We start from the raw sequence: 20,619 nt of genomic DNA on the forward strand, positions 1-20,619 counted from the left end.
TCATATCTAAGAAATATTTGCCTAGCCTGAAGTCACAGAGGCTTACTCCTGTATTTTCTTTTATATGTTTTATGGCTGTAGGTTTTTAAAATTTAGTTATTTGACCTTTTTTAAGTGAACTTTTGTATATAGTCTAAGGTATGGATTAAGGTTCTTCTTTTGCTTATAGATATCCAATTATTCCAACAGGATTTTATTTTGTTTTGAGACAGAGTCTCTGTTGCCGAGGCTGGAGTACAGTGTTGTGCTCTGAGCCCACTGCAACCTCTACCTCCTGGGTTTAAGCAATGCTCCTGTATAAGCCTCCCAAGTAGCTGGGATTACAGATGTGTGCCAAGACAGCTGGCTAATTTTTGTATTTTTAGTAGAGATAGGGTTTCACCATGTTGACCAAGCTGGTCTTGAACTCCTGCCCTCAAGTGATCACCTAACTCAGCTTCCCAAAGTGCTGGGATTACAGGTGTGAGCCACTATGCACGGCCCTAACATGATTTTTTGAAAAGGCTACCTCTCTCCATTGAATTTTAAAATCAGCTTGCTGATTTCTACATAAAATCCTCCTAGGATTTTGATTCCCCTTTGGATTCATCGTTCTGAGTCATTCCTTCCTTTTTCTGTGTATTTGCAGTTGAGTTGTTTTCTCAGTCTGCTTCCTGCCGTAGAATTTTGGGGTTCAAAGACCTCTTTTCACTTTTTTGAATTGTTTTTTTTCTTTCTTTTTTCTTTTCTTCCTATATAAATACCAAATTAGAAAAGACTCTTTTCACTTTTTAAGATTTTTTTAAATTTTAAATTATTGTAGATTCAAAGATGTTGCAAAATAGAAAAGTCCTATGTACCTTTCACCCAGCTTCCTCCAGAGGTAACACCCGACAAAGCTAGAACAACATCCAAACCAGAAAATGGACAGTAGCACAGTATACAAACCATGTTCAGATTTTACCAGTTGTACATGCACTCATTTGCGTATGTGTGTTTCATCACCAAAAAGATCTCTCTTGTGCCATCTATACCTCTCTCCTCCATCCAATACCTAATCCCTGGAAACCACTAATTTGTTATCCACTCTATAATTGTTGTCATTTCAATAATATTATATGAATACAAGCAAGTGAAGATATTAAAAATGTTAAATGTTATCTGAGTGGAATCACACAGTATGTGACCTCTTGAAGTTGGCCCTTTTCACTTAGCAGAATGCTCTTGAGATCCAAGTTATTGCCATGTATCAATAGTACTTCAAAAATCACAGAAAGTTTAAAAAAATGTACATAGAGGTCTTGTGTGCCCTTTACTAATTTTCTTCCAGTGGGTGGGAAAATCTTACGTAACTTTGGTATAATATCAGAATCATATGTAAATTCATGTAACTACCATCACAATCAAGTATAGAACTGTTCTATCATCCCTAGGCTTCCTCATGCTATTCATAGCCACAGTCACCCCTCCTTCTTTTCACCCAAATCCCTAAAAATCCCACTTGATTTCTGTAATTTTGTCATTTTGAAAATATTATATACATGGAGTCATATAGTACATAACCTTTCAAGAGTGACTTTTGTATTGACGTTTCCATATAATAGCCTTTCTGTCCACCCTAGTTGTTGTATCAGTAATTTGTCCCTTTTTTTGCTGAGTGCTATACATATAACAGAGTTTGGCTATTCACCCATTGAAGAATGTTTATTTTCAATATAGGGTTATTATGCAGGTTTTCGTCCCCACTCATAATTTTTATTTCTCTGGAATAAACTTCAAGGAATATGACTGCTGCCATACAGTTGTCCATAATCTCAGCAATTTTCATACATTGATACAGCTTCTCTACATCTTGACTTGCTTTTTAGAATAATTTTAGCTGTTTTAATAGGTGTGTAGTAATATCTTACCATAGTTTTAATTTGCATTTCCCTAATGACTATTGATGTTTAACGTATTTTAGGCCAGGCGCAGTGGCTCATGCCTGTAATCCCAGCACTTTGGGAGGCCTAGGTGGGTGGATCACTTCACGTCAGGAGTTGGAGACCAGCCTGGCCAACATGATGAAACCCCATCTCTACTAAAAATACAAAAATGAGCCAGCTGCGGTGGCATGCACCTGTAATTCCAGCTACTTGGGAGACTGAGGCAGGAGAATCACTTGAACCTGGGAGGCAGAGGTTGCAGGGAGCCAAGATCACACCACTGCACTCCAGCCTGGGCGACAGAGAAGGACTGTGTCACAAAACAAAACAAAACATAATTTTAATGTGCTCATTTGCCATCTCTGTATCCTCTTTGGTGAATAACTGTTCACATCTTTTGCCCATTTTCTAATTAGACTGTTTGCATGTTTGTTCTGTAAAAAGAGTCTTGCTCTGTTGCCCAGGTTGGAGTGCAGTGGTATGAGCATAGCTCACTGCAGCCTCGAAATCCCAGACTAGAGTGATCCTCCTGAGTAGCTAGGACTACAGGCACTCACCACCATGCCCAGCTGGTTTTTTTTCTTTTGATACAGGGTCTTTCTGTGTTGTCCACGCTGGTTTTGAATTCTTTTGGCCTCAAGTCATCCTCCCACCTCAGCCTCCAAAAAACTGAAAGTACAGATGTGAGCCACTGTGCCTGGCCTGTTTGTTTGTATTTTTAGTGTTCAGTTTTGAAAGTTCTTTATATATTCTAGATATGAGTCCTTTGTAAGGTGTGTGATTTGCAAATATTTTCTTTCTAAATTTGTATATCTTTTATTTATTTTTCTTGCCTTATTGTACTAGCTGACTTCCAGTACTATGCTGAATAAAAGTGATGGGAGCAGATATTCTTGCCTTATTTTGTATCTTGAGGGGAAAGCATCCAGTCTTTCCCCATATGGTATGATGTTAGCCATACTTTTTTGTAGGTGCCTTTATCAAGTTTAAAGTTATCTTCTATTCCTAGTTTGTTGAGAGGTTTTATTATAAATGGATATTGAATTTTCTCTAATGATTTTTCTTTATCAATTGATATGATCATGTGGTTTCCCTCCCGTCTTGGTTCATTACTGTGGTAGATTATATTAATTTAATTTAAATATGAGACCAGGTTAGCATCCCTGAATAACCCCACTTCATTTTGGTGTGTAATTTGTTTTATATATCAGTGGATTCAATTGAATATGGGTCCATGTTTTATGGTATCTGCACTACCTTTGAAGTGGTATAGTGTTATTTGAAAATTTAGTTATAAATGTGTATTACAGACTTTAGGGCAATGACTTAAAAAAGTTTTTTAATGTAAAATTATAGGCTAAGAGAGAAGAGAAAATTGAATCATATAAAATGCTCAGTTGGAACCAGCGAAGGAGGAAAAAGAGGGGGAGAAAGAAAAAGAGGTGAAGAACAAGTACAACAAATTTTTAAAAATCATAAACATGATTAATATAAAACCAATTGTATCAATAATCACTTTAAATGTGAATGGCCTGATATACCAATTAAAAGACTGAGCTTGTCAAAGTATATAAAAAGTACAAGACCCAACTATATGTAGCCTTTAAAAAAAACACACTTTAAATATAAAGATGCAGATAATCTAAAAGTAAAGCAATGGAGAACAATGTATCACGCTAACACTAATCAAAAGAAAGCTGGAGTAGCTGTATTAATTTCAGGCAAAGCAAACCTCAGAAAAAGGTACATTATCAGAGATAAAGAGAGACATTAAATAATAATAAAGGGTCCATTCTCCAAGGAGACATACAACCTATAATGTATATGCCACTAACAATGGAGTACGAAAATACATGAGGCAAAAACTGGTAGAACTCCAAGGAGAAATAGACAAATCCCATTATAGTTCCAAACTTCAACAACCCTCTTTCAATAATTAATAAATCAAGTAGGCAGAAAATCAGTAAGGATATATTTGATCTGAATACCACCATCAATCAGCTTGATCTACTGGCATTTATAGGGTACTTCATCTAACAGTAACAGAATACACATTCATATCGAACTCACGTGGGACATTCAAGAGATAATACATTTTCTGGGCATAGTGGCTCATGCCTGTAATCCCAGCACTTTGGGAGGCTGAGGCGGGCAGATCACCTGAGGTCAGGAGTTCAAGACCAGCCTGATCAACATGACCCTGTCTCTACTAAATATACAAAATTAGCCAGACCTGGTGGTGCATGCCTGTAATCACAGCTACTTGGGAGGCTGAGGCATGAAAGTCGCTTGAACCTGGGAGGCAGATGTTGCTGTGAGCTGAGATTGTGCCATTACACTCTAGCTTGGGCTACAAGAGCAAAACTCCACCTCAAAAAAAGAATAATACATTCGGGGCCACAAAACACAACCGAAGAAATGTGAAAGAATAGAGTCATACAAAGTATGTTCTCAAACCACAGTGTAATTAAGCTAGAAACCAGTAACAGAGAGCTGGAAAGTCTCTGAGATATTTGTAGAATAAACAACATACTAGTAGGTAACACATGGATCAACAACAAAAAAAAGACTCAAGAGAAACTTAAAAATACTTTTAACTAAATTAAAATGAAAAATATAGTTTGCCAAATTTGTGGGTTGCAGCAAAAACCATGCTTAGATGAAAATTTATAGCATTAAATGCATATATTCGAGAGGAAGAAAGATCTAAAATCAATCTAAGCTTGAGAAAGAAGAACAATTTAAGCTTAAAGTAAGTAGAAGGAAATAAATAATAAAAATCAAAGCAGAAATCAATGAAATTGAAAACCGGAAGATGATAAAGAAAATCGGTGAAACCAAAAGCTGGCCCTTTGTATTATGAATAAAATTAACCGATCTCTAGCCAGGTTAACCAATAGAAAGAAAGAGAAAGAGAGAAACAGAAGGAAGTAAGGAAGGAGGGAGGGAGGCAGGGAAGAAAGGAAGGAAGGAAGGAAAGAAGGAAGGAGTTACAAATTACCCATATTAGAAATATTATTTGTTTGTTTGTTTGTTTTTGAGATGGAGTCTCACTCTGTCGCCCGGCTGCAGTGCAATGGCACCATCTCAGCTCACTGCAACCTCCGCCTCCTGTGTTCAAGCAATTCTCCTGTCTCAGCCTCCTGAGTAGCTGGTATTACAGGTGCATGCTACCACATCTACCTAATTTTTGTACTTTTAGTAGAGACAGGGTTTCACCATGTTGGCCAGGCTGGTCTCAAACACCCAACCTCAGGTGATCCACCCACCTCGGCCTCCCAAGGTGCTGGGATTACAGGTGTGAGCCACTGCATCCAGGCTGCATTTATTATTTAGAAATGTCGTGGGTTTTTTTGATAATAGAAGATGTGTTTAAGTAGGAATACATATAGTCATCATTGCTAGACATAGTATGAGATGTTAAATGTTTGATGCAATTTTTCTTTCTGGATAAGCTTTTCTTTTCTACCCCTACCAGTTTTGAAAACAACACCAGAAGAAAATGGATCTAGTTCCACATGGAGCTACAGAATGAGTTTTTGATAGTGGGTCTGAAATTGGGATAGACATTTGCTGATCTTACACAGGTCCCACAAATTATTAGGCAAGATCTTTGATAAGCCATAGATGAATCATCATGGTTAAGGTCATTGTACTGAACAAGTACCCCAATTTAAATCTGGGTTTAAATTGGGGTACTTGTTCAGTACAATGAGATGGGGCTAGCTGCTCAGGTTGTGGTTCGTGGAGATATGTCATATTGAGATGGGTTGAGGATGGTAGGCGGAGGGGCCAGATGTGATGAAGTATACTTTGAGAGAGTCACCTTGGTGACCCAGTGCACAACTGCACCTCTTGACTCATGTATTATTAAGAAATGTGGTGTTTAATTTCTGTGTGTGTGTGTGTGTGTGTGTGTGGAGATTTACCTATTATATTTCTGTTATTGATTTCTAGTTTGATTTCATTGTAATCTGAGAACACATGCTGTAAGATTTTGATTTTTAAAAATTCTCTAAGGCCAGGTGCAGTGGTTCATGCCTGTAATCCCAGCTCTCTTCTATGCTGCGGTGGGAGGATCACTTGAGGCTAGGAGGTGAAGGCTGCAGTGAGCCGTGATGGACACCACTGCACTCCAGCCTGGGCAACAGAGCAAGACCCTGTTTTTTAAAAAAAAATTTTTTTAGTTGACTTTTATTTTGTAACTTAAGGTATGGTCTCGTGAGTGTTCCATAGGCATTTCAGAAGAATGTGAATCTTGCTATTGTTGTGTGAAGTATTCTCTGAATGCTAATTAGATTCTTTTGGTTGATGGTTTTTTAAAGTTCTTATACATCCTTGCTGCTTTCTGTCTAGTCTGTCTTTCCTTCCTTCCTTCCTTCCTTCCTTCCTTCCTTCCTTCCTTCCTTCCTTCCTTCTTTTCTTTCTTTTCTTTCTTTCTTTCTTTCTTTCTTTCTTTCTTTCTTTCTTTCTTTCTTTCTTTCTTTCTTTCTTTCTTCTTTCTTTCTTTCTTCTTTTCTTTTCTTTTCTTCTTTCGAGTCTTGCTCTGTCACCCAAGCTAGAGTGCAGTGGCAAGATCTCGGCCCATTACAACCTCTGCCTCCTGGGTTCAAGCAATTCTCCTGCCTCAGCCTTTTGAGTAACTGGGATTAGAGGTGCCTGCCTCCATGCCCAGCTAATTTTCATATTTTTACTAGAGATGGAGTTTCACCATGTTGGCCAGGCTGGTCTTGAACTCCTGACCTCAGGTGATCCACGTGCCTTGGCCTCCCAAAGTGCTGGGATTATAGGAATGAGCCACCATGCCCAGCCTCCTCTAGTATTTTTATTAAGTGTTGAGGGAGATGTGTTGAAGTCTCCAACTTTCAGAGTAGATGTCTATTTTTTTTTCAGTTCTACCAATTTTTGTTTCATAGATTTTGAAGATCTGTCGTTTGGTACATATACACGTATGATTGCTATGTCTTCTTTGTGATTTGACCCTGTTATTATTATGCAATGTCTCTTTTTACCCCTGGCGATTTTCTTTGCTCAGCAGTTTATTTTGTCTGATATTAAATTGCCAACTCTACTTTCTTTTAATTAATCTTTGTATGGTCTGTCTTTTTTCATCCTTTTATGTTCAGTCTGCCTATGTCATATTTGAAGTAAGTTTCTTATAGAGCTTATTTTGCGTCATTTTTTTCACTCCATTTTCCCCAGTCTCAGAGTTATAAATGTATTTATAGACCACTTGCAGTTAATGCAATTCTTCATTTGTTAGGATTTAAGCCTGCCATTTGATTGTTTTCTTTTTGTTCCCTCTGCTTTTCATTCCTCTCTTATTTCTCCACTCTTCCTATAGGTTACTTTAACAGATTTTAGAGTTCCACTTTTATTGATCTTTGGTTTATCATGTTTGGGGCTTAGCTTCTTGAATCTGTGTGTGTATATCTTTCATCAAATTTGGGAAAATACCATTATTGATATATGGTGAAGTTTTTTTAAAGTGTATCTCTTTATGTAGGTTTTTTAGTGGCTGCTCTCTGTATTATATCATACATACATAACCTGTGACAGTCTACAGGTATCGACACCTTTGCCACTTTGAGTGAGTGATAGAAGCCTTACCTCTATTTAGGTCCCTTTACCCTTCTCCTTTCATAATGTAATTGTCTTAAATCTCTTCATTATGTAAATTGAATCCTCATCAGACAATGTTATCATTTCTGTTTTGGCCATCAAACATAATTTAGAAAATGCAAGTGAAGAAGCATAGCCCATTATATTTACCCTTATTTGTATTCTTTCCATTGTTCTTTCTTCATTCCTGAGGTTTTGGGTTTTCTTCTTTCATCATTTCTTTTATGTTTGGATAACTTTCTTTAGCCATTCTTTTTTTTTTTAAGATGGAGTCTTGTTCTTGTTGCCCAGGCTGGAATGCAATGGTGTGATCTCGGCTCACCGCAACCTCCACCTCCCAGGTTCAAGCGATTCTCCTGCCTCAGCCTCCCAAGTAGCTGGGCTTACAGGCATGCACCACCATGCCTGGCTGATTTTGTATTTTTAGTAGATATGGGGTTTCTCCACAGTGGTCAGGCTGGTCTTGAACTCCTGACCTCAGGTGATCCACCCGCCTCAGCCTCCCAAACTGCTGGGATTACAGATGTGAGCCACCAGGCCCAGCTAGCCATTCTTTTACAGAACAGCAGGTCCTCAAGTAGTGCTGTTTTTTTTAATGTCATTTCTTTATAATGTTGAAAAAAAAAAAAACTTATTCCCAGCCATGGCCACCGTGCAGAGTTTGCACATTCTCCCTATGTCTGTGTGGGTTTTCTCTGGGTACTCCAATTTCCTCCCACATCCCAGAGATGTGCACAATAGGTTAACTGGTGTATCTAACTTATCTAAATTGTCCTGGTATGAATGCGGGGGGTGTGCTTGTGCATGCATGCTCTGTGATGGAGTGGTATCCTGTCCAGGGTGCCTTGCACCCTGAGCTGCCAGGATAAGCCTCAGCCACCCAGGACTCTGAAATGGAATAAGCAGGTTGGAAATGAAGAATAAATGAATATAAATTATTGTAGAATAAAAATTTATAAAGCATACAATACTGATACAAATGTATAACAGTAAATAATTTGGTATAAAAGCACTCAGCCAACCTGCCATATTTATTATTGTTTGTTGTTAAACTGCATGGTTGTAGGAGATACTCCTTACAGTTTTTGCTTTGCAAAGATTTATTCCTTGGTTTAACCTACCACCATAGGTGACTGCTGTCCCTTACTGATTCACCAACAATTGAGTAAATAATTACCTTCCTTGTTTTTATTAATCTTTCTTAAATGTATGTATAGCTCACATTTATTTTAATGTTTAATACTAGATATGTCCGGGCATTTATTTAGAAGTGTGGTATCGTTTTTGTGCCCATAAATATGCTGTACGAACTTAACCTTGTTAATATCAATTAGTCTATGATAAAATTGGTTTCATTTTACATCATTTTGCTTAAACTTGAAGTTTCTAAGAAACTACTGATGACATTAAGGACGTACTATAGTTCTTCAGATAACGAATTATCTTAGTTTTTCCTTCATTTGAGAATGTCTTGATTTTCATCCCTGAAGGATTGTTTCACTTGGCTTAGCATTATGGTTTGACAGTTTTTTCTCTCAGTATTTAAACATGTTGTGCTATTTCTTTCTGGCTTCCATGGTTTCTAATGAGAAATCTGCTGCAATTTAAATTGTTGCTCTTTTATTGGTAAGGTTCATTTCTCTGCAACTGCTTTCAAGACTTTAGTTTTCAAAAAATTTATTTAGGGTGTATCTTGTAATGGATTTCTTTGGTTTATCATGTTTGGGGCTTAGCTTCTTGAATCTGTGTGTGTATATCTTTCATCAAATTTGGGAAAATTTCAGCCTTATTTCTTTGAACACTTTTTTAGCTCTACCTTCTTTTTTTCTCTTCACCCAGGACTCCCATGACACAAATGTTAAATCTTTTGTGATAATCTTCCAGGTTCCTGAAGCTTTGTTCTCTTTCCTTCCCTCCCTCCCTCTCTCATTCTCTCTCTCTCTCTCTCTCTCTCTCTCCCTTCTTCCTTCCCTCCCTTACTTCCCTTCTTCCTTCCTTTCTTTTGAATCTAATTTCTCTCTTTTTCAGATTGGGTAATGTCTACTGTTTTATCTTCAAATTCACTGATTCTTTCCTGGGTTACCTTTTATTAGTTTTTTCAGGCTGTGCATAACAAAACCACAGACTGGATGTCTTAAATAATAGACATTTATTTATCCTAGTTCTGAAGGCTGGAAGTCTAAGGTGAAGGTGCCAGCAAGATAGATTCATTCTGAGTCCTCTTCTCTTGGCTTATAAGCAGGTACCATCTTGTTTTGTGTTCAAATGACATCTTCTTTGTGTGCATACACACAGAGTTTGCTGATTTCTCTCATATGTAGATACTAATCCTATCAGATCAGAGCCCTACCCTTATGACCTCACTTAACTTTACTGCTTCTATAGAGTCCCCATTTCCAAATACAGCCACACTGGAGGCTAAGGCTTCAACATATTAATGAGGTGAGGGAGGACACCAACATTCTGTCCATTACACATTTCTGTTCTTCTATTGAACCCACCTGGTGAGTCTTAAAAAATTTTTGGTTACTGTATTAGTTTCCTAGGGTTTCTGTATTAAAGGGTGACAAACTTCGTGCCTTAAAACAACAGAAATGTATTCTCTAACAATGTTGGGGGTGCAAAAGTCCAAAATGAAGATGTCAGCAGCTTCCTTCCAGAAGCTCAGAGGGAGAGCCTGTTCCGTGTTCCTCTCCTTGCTTCTGATGGTTGCCAGCAATCTTTATTGTTACTTGGCTTGTAGACACATCGTTCTTATGTCTGCCCCATCTCCACATGGCGTTCTCTTTTGTGTCTTCATATAGCGTTTTTATAAGGACACCAGTCACTGGATTTAGTTATTATACTAATCCAATATGACCTCACTTTAATTGCATCTGGAAAGACACTATTTCCAAATAAAGTCACATTCGGAGGTTATTTCTGTGTATTTTTTTTTCTTAGATCTTCTCTCTCTTTTTTTTTTCAATTATTTAAGAATGTTTGTAAGTGCTTGTTGAAGCATTTTTGTAGTCCCTCTTTTAAAATCCTTGTCAAGTAGTTCCAACAACCTGTGTTAGGATCTGTTGATTGTGTTTTCTTGTTCAAGTTGAGATGTTCCTGGTTCTTGGCATGGTAAATTACTTTCACTTATAACCTGGTCATTTTTAATACTATGTTACGAGACTCTGGATCTCATTTACATCTTCTGTTTAACAGGCCTCTGCTGAAACTGGGCTAGTAAAGTAAGGGAACACCGTCTGTTTAGATGTGGCTGAAAGTCCAGCCTTGTTACATGGCCTCCATTGACACCATCCTGTAGGGAAAAGGGAGGGCTGCTCCATTATTGCTGGGACGAAGTGGAAATTTAGGCTCCACAGTTGTCCTCCTTTACATTGTGGGGACAGGAATGGTGCCTTGTTACTACTGAATGGGGATGGCAAGTCAGGTTCTCTACATGGCCTCCACAAATATCATGGAGGTGATGGGGAGCGGCACTTAGTTACTGCTGGGTAGTGATGGAAACCCAGGCTTCCCACTCAGCCTTTTCTGACACCACCCAGAGGTGAGTGGGAGAAATGTTTTATCACCAAAAATTAAAGTCTAGCTTTCTTCTCTACCTCCGCTAATGGAGTTTGCCAGGGAGTTTCTCCTCTCCCCCACCTTGGGATTTTGCTGGAGGCATTCAATATCAAAAGGCTTTTGCAGGCTGAACAAGGTGGCTCACACCTGTAATCCCAATACTTTGGGAGGTGGAGGTAAGTAGATCACTTGAGGTCAGGAGTTCGAGACCAGCCTGGCCAAAACGGCAAAACCCTATCTCTACTAAAACTGCAAAAAATGAACCAGATGTGGTGGCACATGCCTGTAGTCCCAGCTACTTGAGAGGCTGAGGCAGGAAGATTACTTGAGCCTGGGAGGCAGATGTTATAGTGAGCTGAGATTATGCCACTGCACTCCAGCCTGTGTCACAGAGTAAGACTCCATCTAAAAAAAAAAAAAAGTTTTTTTCTTGCTGGGGTGCCCCTTCCCTAGTCCTTTGACAAGAAAGAGCAGTCTTTTCATGGGGACATTTTTGTCTGTACCTGTGGCATTTCCAGGTTGTAGGCTTTTCCAGCACTCTGTCAAAAAGAAAAAAACCGAGATTCATTGCTGTGTCCTTCCTCCAGTACTGAGATTTCAGGCTGTTCTGCCTTCTTGTGCTTGCTTTATATATAATTCCCAGTATTTAAATGTACATTGTGGCAGGGATAGAAAGGAATACATCTACTCTACCTTGTCCAAAACCAGAAATCCTTTTTTTAAAAAATTATTATTATTATTATTTTTGAGTCAGAGTCTCACTCTGTCACTCAGGCTGGAGTGCAGTGGCGTGATCTCTGCTCACTGCAACCTCTAGCTCCCAGCTTCAAGTGATTCTCATGCCTCAGTCTCCCAAGTAGCTGGGATTACTATCATCTGCAATTTGGAGAGGATGAGCATTTTCTAAATCATGAAGTCCTAGCTCTTTCATGTTTAATATTCTGTCCTTTAAGAAGTTCAGAGTTTTTCAACTTGAGCCCTATTGATATTTCAGCCAGGATAGTTACTTGATGTGTATGTTTGGTAGGGGGATTGGGGTGTTTTGAAGGGGCCTGCCCTATACATTGTAGGAAGTCTAGCAGCATCCTTGGCCTCTGCTGACTAGATGGCAGTAGCAACTTCCCCAGCTTTGACATCTAAAAATGTCTCCAGACATTGCCAAATGTCCCCTGGGAGGCAGTATCACTCTCACTCGAGAGCTCTTGCTTTAGTTTACTCCTTTCCTCCTGCCTTTCACTATAGGCAGCGAGAAGAAAGCCGGTGGCACCTTTAACATTTCGCTTGGAAACTGTTTTACTTAGATCACCCAATTCATTCGGCACATATTCTGTTTTCTACTTCATTGCAGGCAATAGGGTTGCTAATTTTTGTGTCAAATGTAGTTTCCATATTTACTTCACTTGACTGGCCATGGTGGCTCATGCCTGCAATCCCAGCATTTTGGGAGGCTGAGGCAGGTGGATCACCTGAGGTCAGGAGTTCAAGACCAGCTTGACCAATATGATGAAACCCCATCTCTACTAAAAAAATACAAAAAATTAGCCAGGCGTCGTGGCACACACCTGTAGTCCCAGCTACTTGGGAGGCTGAGGCAGGAAAATCACTTGAACCCAGGAGGCAGAGGTTACAGTGATCCGAGATCAACAAGAGCAAAACTCTGTCTCAGAAAAAACAGCAACAACAACAACAACAACCAGAAAAACAGTATTTACTTCATTTTCCCTGCATGCCCTCACTGCACCTTATCTAAGGGCTGAGGCTTCTTTAACAGCTTCTTCAAGGCACTTCAGGTTTTTACTACGCTCTTCTCAAAGTCCAATTTGAATGCCACTCCTGCATTTTAGAGTGCTGTTACACCAGTACTTTACCCAGTACCAAAATCTTTTTTTCTTTGTATGTTCCCATGAACAGAATCTTCATATGTTACCTATTGTTGCATAAGAAATGATCCCAGGGTTTAGCAGCTTAAGACAAGAAGTATTTACTGTCTCAAAAGTGCTTGAGCATCAGGAATCCAGGAGTGGTTTAACTGAGTGGTTCTGCCTAAGTTTCCCATGAGTTTTCAGTCAAACTTCTGGCCAGGGCTGCAATTATCTCAAGATTTTACTAGGGCCAGTTTATCAGTTTCCATACTCAACCACGTGGTTGCTGGCAGGCCTCAGCCTTCACGGGCTCTTGGACGGAAGCTTGCATTCCTTGCCATGTGGGCCTCTCTATAGGGCTGTTGACAGCATGGTAGCTTGCTTCTCCCAGAGTGAGTGATCCAAAAAATAGAGTACATACTCAAGACAGAAGCTGCAGTCTTTTTTTTTTTTTTTTAATTTAAATTTAGAAGTGACATACCATCATTTCTGACATACCCTATGGGTCACATAGAGGAACTGATGGTGGCGGGAGGCAGACAGGTTCCTAGGTGGGAAGGGGCGGATTCCTGGTGAAACCCCACCTTCAAGCCAGGGATGGCCTGAAGCCTGACTGCCAGGCTGCCAGTTTTGGGTGGAGTTCAGTACCTGGAGTGAGAACTTCCTTGATGCCTTTCCACTAATCAGATGGTGCTTTTTCCTGACCCAGCCAGACTCACAGACTGGTTGGGACTACCTGCCTGTAGATAGGAGCTACCAACTTCAGGTCCTCTCTCCTGTGAGAGTTCTTTGGTCACCCCATAAAGCTATTCTCTGCCTTGCTCACTCTCCAGTTGTCTATGTAACCTCATTCTTCCTGGATGCTGGACGAGAACTCAGGACCCACCAAATGCAGAAGTGAAAGGAACTAACGCTTTCCTAGCCAGTGGGAACTGCAGGGACTGTAATACGTTCCTGGCTACCTCACTGAGGTGCAGGCAGTGATTTGCTTCTGAACTGCGGGAGTGAAGAGTGGAGACCCTTCTGGGGGTCCAGACCTTGGGATTCTTCAAGCCAGAGGGGTAACACTATAGTTCTCTTACCCTCTGCCAGTACCCAGCTGCCAACCCACACAAGAGGAAGCAGTGGCTAGTCCAGGCCAGCCCAGGAGCCGCAGGCCAGAGCAGGGTGGTAGGACTGAAAGAGTGGTAACACAAATGGGCTGAAACACCACCCTCTGAAATACAGCCCCCCCACCTCCCAACTCACTGCTGCAGGTGATGAGAAAGAGAAAAGAGCTGCGGCCCTTCTGGGGGCCCAGATCTCGGGGCTCCCTAAGGCAGGGCTATGACATGCTGTAACACCATCTTTGGGGCTCTGCAGTTCCTGGTGTCTCTGAACTTTCGGGTATCACTGCGTTCCCCTGGTCCAGATGCTAGTGCCCACGGCGGAAGTTGCTTGCAGTACGTCTGGTCCAGCCACAGCCTTGCACGGAGCTGGTACCTGTGCCAGTGCCTGGAGCTGCCCAACAGGCCACAGCAGCCTGAGTGCCTGGCTGTGTGCAGTGACCGGACCCCACACTCACTTGCTCACAAGCACCTCCGCCCGCCACTCCATGCCTGGCTCTCCCTTGGCAGGCATGGGATCCGGGATGGTAGCACTAGCCAAGCTGAGCCTGCTAGGCAAGTTGGCAGAATGAGCCCAGCGGACGCAAGCAAAACTCAAGCAGAGGTGCCACCAGCAACGGAGGCTTTCACGCTGATGAAGTGACACCCAAAGGTTCCTATGACATAACCTTGGTACAGTGTAGGAGAGGACTGCCCAGGGTATAAATAACAGACAGTAAGGAACACTGGGAGCTGTTTTGGTGGCTGACTGTGGCATTTCAATTTTATTCCATCCAATATGTTTTTTCTTTTTTCTTTTTTTTTTCAGACAGTCTCACTCTGTCTCCCAGGCTGGAGTGCAATGGCGTGAACTCAGCTCACTGCAAACTGCCTCCCGAGTTCAAGTGATTCTCCTGCCTCAGCCTCCCAAGGAGCAGGGATTACAGATGCATGCCACCATGCCTGGCTAATTTTAGTATTTTCAGTAGAGATTGGGTTTTACCATGTTGGCCAGGCTGGTCTCAAACTCCTGACCTCAAGTGATCCACCCTCATTGGCTTCCCCAAGTGCTAAGATTACAGGCCTGAACCACCACACCTAGCTATTTTTCTTCTTGTCTTCCTTCTCTTCCTCCTCCTCCTCCTCCTTCTTCTTCTTATTATTTTGAGACTGAGTCTCACTCTGTCACCCAGGCTACAGTACAGTAGTGCAGTCTAGGCTCACTGCCACCTCCACCTCTCAGGTTCAAGTGATTCTCATGTCTCAGCCTCTTGAGTAGCTGGGTTTACAGGCACCACCACTACGTCCAGCCAATTTTTGTATTTTTAGAAGAAAAAAGGGTTTCATCATGTTGGCCAGGCTGGTCTTGAACTCTTGACCTCAAGTGATCCACCCACCTTGGCCTCCCAAAGTACTGGGATTACAGGCATGACCCACTGCTTCTGGCCTTAAGATGGGGTCTCACTCTGTTACCTGGGCTACAGTGCAGTGATGTGATCTCAGTTCACTGCAGCCTCAACATCCCAGGCTCAAGCAAATCTCTTGCCTCAGCCTCACGAGTATCTGGGACTACAGGCATGGAGCACCATGCCTGGCTAATTTTTGTATTTTTTGTAGAGATGAGGTTTCTGTCAATGTGGCCCAGGCTGGTCTCAAATTCCTGGGCTCAAGTGAACCTCCTGGCAAGGCTCCCAAAATGCTGAGACTATAGGCATGAGCTACCGTGCCTGGTTCAACATGTTTTCATTTTTTTTCTGAGACAGGATCTCGCTTGGTCACCCAGGCTAGAGTGTGGTGGTGGGATCTCAGTTCACTGCAACCTCCACTTCCTGGGCTCAAGTTATCCTCCTGCCTTAGGCCTCCAAGTAGCTGGGACTACAGGCCTGAGCAACCATGCCCGGCTAATTTTTGTAGAGATGGAGTTTTGCCATGTTGCCCAGGCTGGTCTCAAACTCGAGCGACCTGCCCACCTCAGCCTCCCAAAGTGCTAGGATGACAGGCCTGAGCCATTGCACCAAGCCATGTATTTTCTAATTTCCTTTGGACTTCATCTTTGACTCCTGTTTTATTTTGAAGTACTGGGATTGTCTTTCAGTTATCTTTCCGTTATTATTTCTGTTGAATTCTGTTATGGTCATATAACATAATTTAAATGATTTAAATTCTTCTAAATTCGTTGAGGGTTGTTTTTATGGCCCAGAATATGATGACTCTCTCATTGAATGTTGTATGTGCGGTTGAAAAGGATGTTTATTCTGCTGTTGTTGGGTGAAGTGTCATGAAAATATTATTAGGAGAAATTAATGATAGTGCTAAGGTTTTCTATATTCTTACTTTCTTGGTCTACTTATTTTATTGATTATTGAGAGAGAAGAGTTGAATTTTATAAGTGCAATATAGATTTTTCTGTTTCTTATTTCAGGTCTACTGGTTTTTACTTCATATATTTTTGAAGCACTGTTGTTAGTATATACACACTAATGATTGTTGAGTCTTCTTGGTGAATTGAACTTTTTATAATTAAGTAATACTCCTTTTTATCTCTGGTGATAGTCCTTCTGAAATCTACTTTGTCTGATATTAATACTGTCACTCCAACTTTGTTTGATTCATGTTTGTATGGTGTATCTTATTCCATTCATTTTTTTTTTTAGGGTTCCAATTCCTCTATACATCCTTTTACTTTTAACCCATATATTTCTTTATATTTAAAGTGGCTCTTGTAGACAACATATTATTGCCTCTTACTTTGTTCCAGTCTGCTAATTTGTCTTTTAATTCATTGTCTTTTTACTGATACACTGGATTAAAATCTATCATCTTGTTATTTGTTTTCTATTCTTGCATCTGTGTTTTTTTCTTTTTTCTTCCTCTATTAGGATTATGTTTTGAAAAGGGAAACTCCTAATCTCATGGGCTCTGCGAGTAGACAAGATTTATTGCATCTGATTGAAATAGTCTATTATTCATAGCATAACAAACAATGTGAACATCAGCATAGTTGTGTTGGTTCTCTAGTCCTACATTCGACAAGTGATGCAGTGAGCCCAGATTCATAGTATTCACAGAGTGGGTTTGCATTGCAGCTGAGGGACCTACGCCCAGCACTGTTTATTTTATTTTATTTTGTTTATTTATTTATTTGAGGCAGGGTCTCATGTGTCGCTCAGGCTGGTCTTGAATTCCTGGGCTTAAGTGATTCTCCTGCCTCAGCCTCCCAAAGTGCTGAGATTACAAGCATGAGCCACCGCGCCCAGCCCCAGGACGTTTTATAGCAAGCAGTAAGCAAGTCTGCCTTGGTCTAAGAAATGATATCATGTCTCAAAACTCTAGCTGTACTAACAATCCTGAACAAAGACCCAGGTGAAAGAGAGGTCAGGGCCTTGTGATCTTGACATCATCAGCAAGACACATTGGACACAAGTGGCCCAAGGAGGAAGCCTCCCAACATTAGAAAAAATTATTACATGTACTTGTTTTCATGTTCGACAGTCATTTTAAAACAATAAATTTTATTGTATATATTTAAGATAAACAATATGATGATATGGGATACATATAGTAAAGTGGTTACTATAGTGAAGCAAATTAACATATCCATCATCTCACATAGTTACCTATTCCAGCATTTTTATGATTCCATTTTCTGTCTATTATTGGTTTGTTACTTAGACCTCTCTAAAAAAAATTTTTAGTGGTTGTTATTTAATTTACTGGCCTTTAATTAATCAGTCTATCTTCAAATAATGTTATACCACTTCTTATATATCATAAGAACCCTTTAACAGCATATTTCCAATTCCTCCATCTCCTCATTTTTACTGTTGTTATTGTCATACATTTCACTTTTATATATGCTATAAGGCCACAATGCATTGTTTTAGTAAAGCAATTACCTTTTAAGGTGAGAAAAAATGAGAAACAGTGTCTCTTATATTTACCTTTATTCTATCCATTTCCAGAGATCATCATTTCTTTACATAGATCCAAGTTTCTCTCAGGTATTATATTTCTTCTGCCTGCAGAACTTCTATGACCACTTCTTATAGTGCTGGTCCATTGGTAATGAATTTTATGTTGTTATTTTTTTTTAATCTGAAAAAGTGTTTGCATTTCCTTCACTTTTGAAAGATATTCTTGCTAGCTATAGAATTCTGGATTGGCAGTTTTTTATCTTTCAGTATTTTAAAGATATGACTCTGTTATCTTCTTGTCATATATTTTCTGATGAGAAGTCTTCTGTAATTCTTATCTTTGTTCCTCTGTAGGGAGTATGTCTTTTTCCTCTACATACTTCCAATATTTTCTCTCTATCTTTGGTTTTCAGCAGGTTGAATATGATATATTAGGTTGCGTTTGCATGTGCTTATTTGTTGTGTTTGTATATTGGTATTAAATCTTTTCTGGAGGCCGAGAGTGGTGGCTCATGCCTGTAATCCCAGCACTTTGGGAGGCCAAGGTGGGTGGATCACCTGAGGTCAGGAGTTCAAGACCAGCCTGGCCATCATGGTGAAACCCCATCTTAAAAAAAAAAGAGAGAAAAAAAATATTTTCTGGATTGTGAGTTTCTTGGCTCTGTGGTTAGATATCTTTCATTATTTTTGGAAAATTATTGGCTATTATATCTACAAGTAAATATTATATCTATGTATGTATTTTTTTCTCTGTTTCTTCTTCTGGGATGTAAATTACTTATATGTTAGCTGTTGGATATTTGTTCTGGTTTTTGTTTGTTTCACTCTTTTCTCTTTCTATTTCAGTTTGAGTAGTCTCTATTGACCTGTCTTCAAGTTCACTGGTTCTTTCCTCAGCTATATTGAGTTTATTGGCTGATATGGTTTGGTTGTGTCCCCACCCAAATCTTATCTTGAATTGTAGTTCCCATAATCCCTACGTGTCCCTATGAGAGGGACCAGGTGAGGATAATGGTTACCCCATCCTGGTCTCATGATAGTGAGTTAGTTCTTGCAAGATCTGATAGTTTTATAAAGGGCTTCCCTCTTCACTGAGCACTTCTCCTTACTGCCACCATGTGAAGAAGGACATGTTTGCTTCCCCTTCCACCATGATTGTAAGTTTCCAGAGGCCTCCCCAGCTCTGTGGAAAAGTGAGTCAATTAAACCTTTTTCCTTTGTAAACTACCCAGTCTCAGATGTGCCCTTATAGCAGTGTGAGAACAGACTAATACAGTAAATTTGGTATTGGTACAGTGGGGTGCTGCTATAAAGATACCTGAAAATGTGGAAGCAGCTTTGGAACTGGGTAGCAGACAGAGGTTGGAACAGTTTGGAGGGTTCAGAAGAAGGTAGGAAAATGTGGGAAAGTTTGGGACTTCCTAAAGTCTTGGAGGGCTCAGAAGACAGGAAGATTTGGGAAGGTTTGGAACTTCCTAGAGACTGTTGAATGGCTTTGACCAAAATGCTGATAGTGATACGGATAATGAAGTCTAGGCTGAGGTGATCTTAGATGGAAATGAGGAACTAGTTTGGAACTGAAATAAAGGTCACTCTTGCTATGCAAGGAGATTGGTGGCATTTTGCCCCTGCCCTAGAGATCTGTGGAACTTCGAACTTGAGAGAGATGATTTAGGGTTTCTGGCAGAAGAAATTTCTAAGTGGCAAAACATTTAAGAGAAAACAGAGTGTAGATGTTTGGAAAATTTGCAGACTGATGATGCTTTAGAAAAAAAAATCCATGTTCTTCTGGGGAGAAATTCAAGCCCCTTACAGAAATTTGCATAAGTAACAAAGAGCCAAATGTTAATCACCAAGACAATGGGAAAAATGTCTCCAGGACATGTCAGAGACCTTCACAGCAGCCCCTCCCATCATAGGCCCAGAGGACTAGAAGGGAAAAATGGTTTCCTGAGCCAGGTGCAGAGCTTCCCTTGCTGTGTGCTGCCTCCAGACTTGGTGTCCTGCATCCCAGCCACTCCAACCATGACAAAAAGGGGCCAAGGTACAGCTCAGGCTGTTGCTTCAGAGGGTGCAAGCCCCAAGCCTTGGCATCAAAGGCCTCCAACTTCACTGAGCACTTCTCCTTGCTGCCGCCATGTGAAGAAGGACATGTTTGCTTCCCCTTCTGCCATTATTGTAAGTTTCTTGAGGCCTCCCCACCCCCATGGAACTGTGAATCAATTAAACTTCTCTCCACTATAAATTACCCAGTCTCAGATGTGTTCTTATAGTAGCACGAGAAAGGACGAGTGTACTGATAAGCCTGTCAACAGCATTCTTCAAATCTGTTATGTATATGTGTTTTTTCTCATTTCTAGCATTTCTCTATAATTCTTTTTTTGCCAGTCTTTATATTTCTGCAAAAATTTCTTTTCTGTTCTTTCATATTGTCTACATTATTCACACGAGCCTTTCATATTCACATATTACTTATAGTTGTCTTAAGTTCTCTGTCAGATGACTACAGCATCTGGGTCTTAAACCTGGTCTTTTTTTTTTCCTCTCTCTCTCTGTCTCTTTCTGTTTCTCCCTTTAATATAGAAACAGGGCCTCACTATATTGCCCAGGCTGGTCTTCAGATTCCTGTCCTTGAATAGTCCATCTGCCTCGGCCTCCCAAAATGGTGGAT

The 20,619-nt window shown here is 40.3% G+C and overlaps 2 protein-coding genes across 4 annotated transcripts in view; both read left to right on the top strand.

Moving 5' to 3' along the window:
• SYS1 (SYS1 golgi trafficking protein) overlaps nt 1–20,193 on the top strand; it is a 40,553-nt gene extending 20,360 nt beyond the window's left edge. For both annotated transcript variants that reach the window (XM_078371756.1, XM_054255405.2), the window contains one exon: nt 14,864–20,193. In XM_078371756.1, the coding sequence (XP_078227882.1) occupies nt 14,864 (1 nt within the window). In that variant the 3' untranslated portion in view covers nt 14,865–20,193. The remainder of the gene's footprint in view (nt 1–14,863) is intronic.
• DBNDD2 (dysbindin domain containing 2) overlaps nt 1–20,619 on the top strand; it is a 33,795-nt gene that overhangs the window by 5,166 nt on the left and 8,010 nt on the right. Inside the window, exon 2 of one of the 2 annotated variants that reach the window (XM_078371759.1) lies at nt 4,947–5,067. The exons of the other annotated variant lie outside the window; for it this stretch is intronic. The gene's annotated coding sequence lies outside the window, so the exon portion shown is untranslated. The remainder of the gene's footprint in view (nt 1–4,946; nt 5,068–20,619) is intronic. 2 annotated transcript variants of the gene reach the window in all.

This window comes from Callithrix jacchus, chromosome 5 (assembly GCF_049354715.1).
Source record: "Callithrix jacchus isolate 240 chromosome 5, calJac240_pri, whole genome shotgun sequence".
Classification (NCBI taxonomy): domain Eukaryota; kingdom Metazoa; phylum Chordata; class Mammalia; order Primates; family Cebidae; genus Callithrix; species Callithrix jacchus.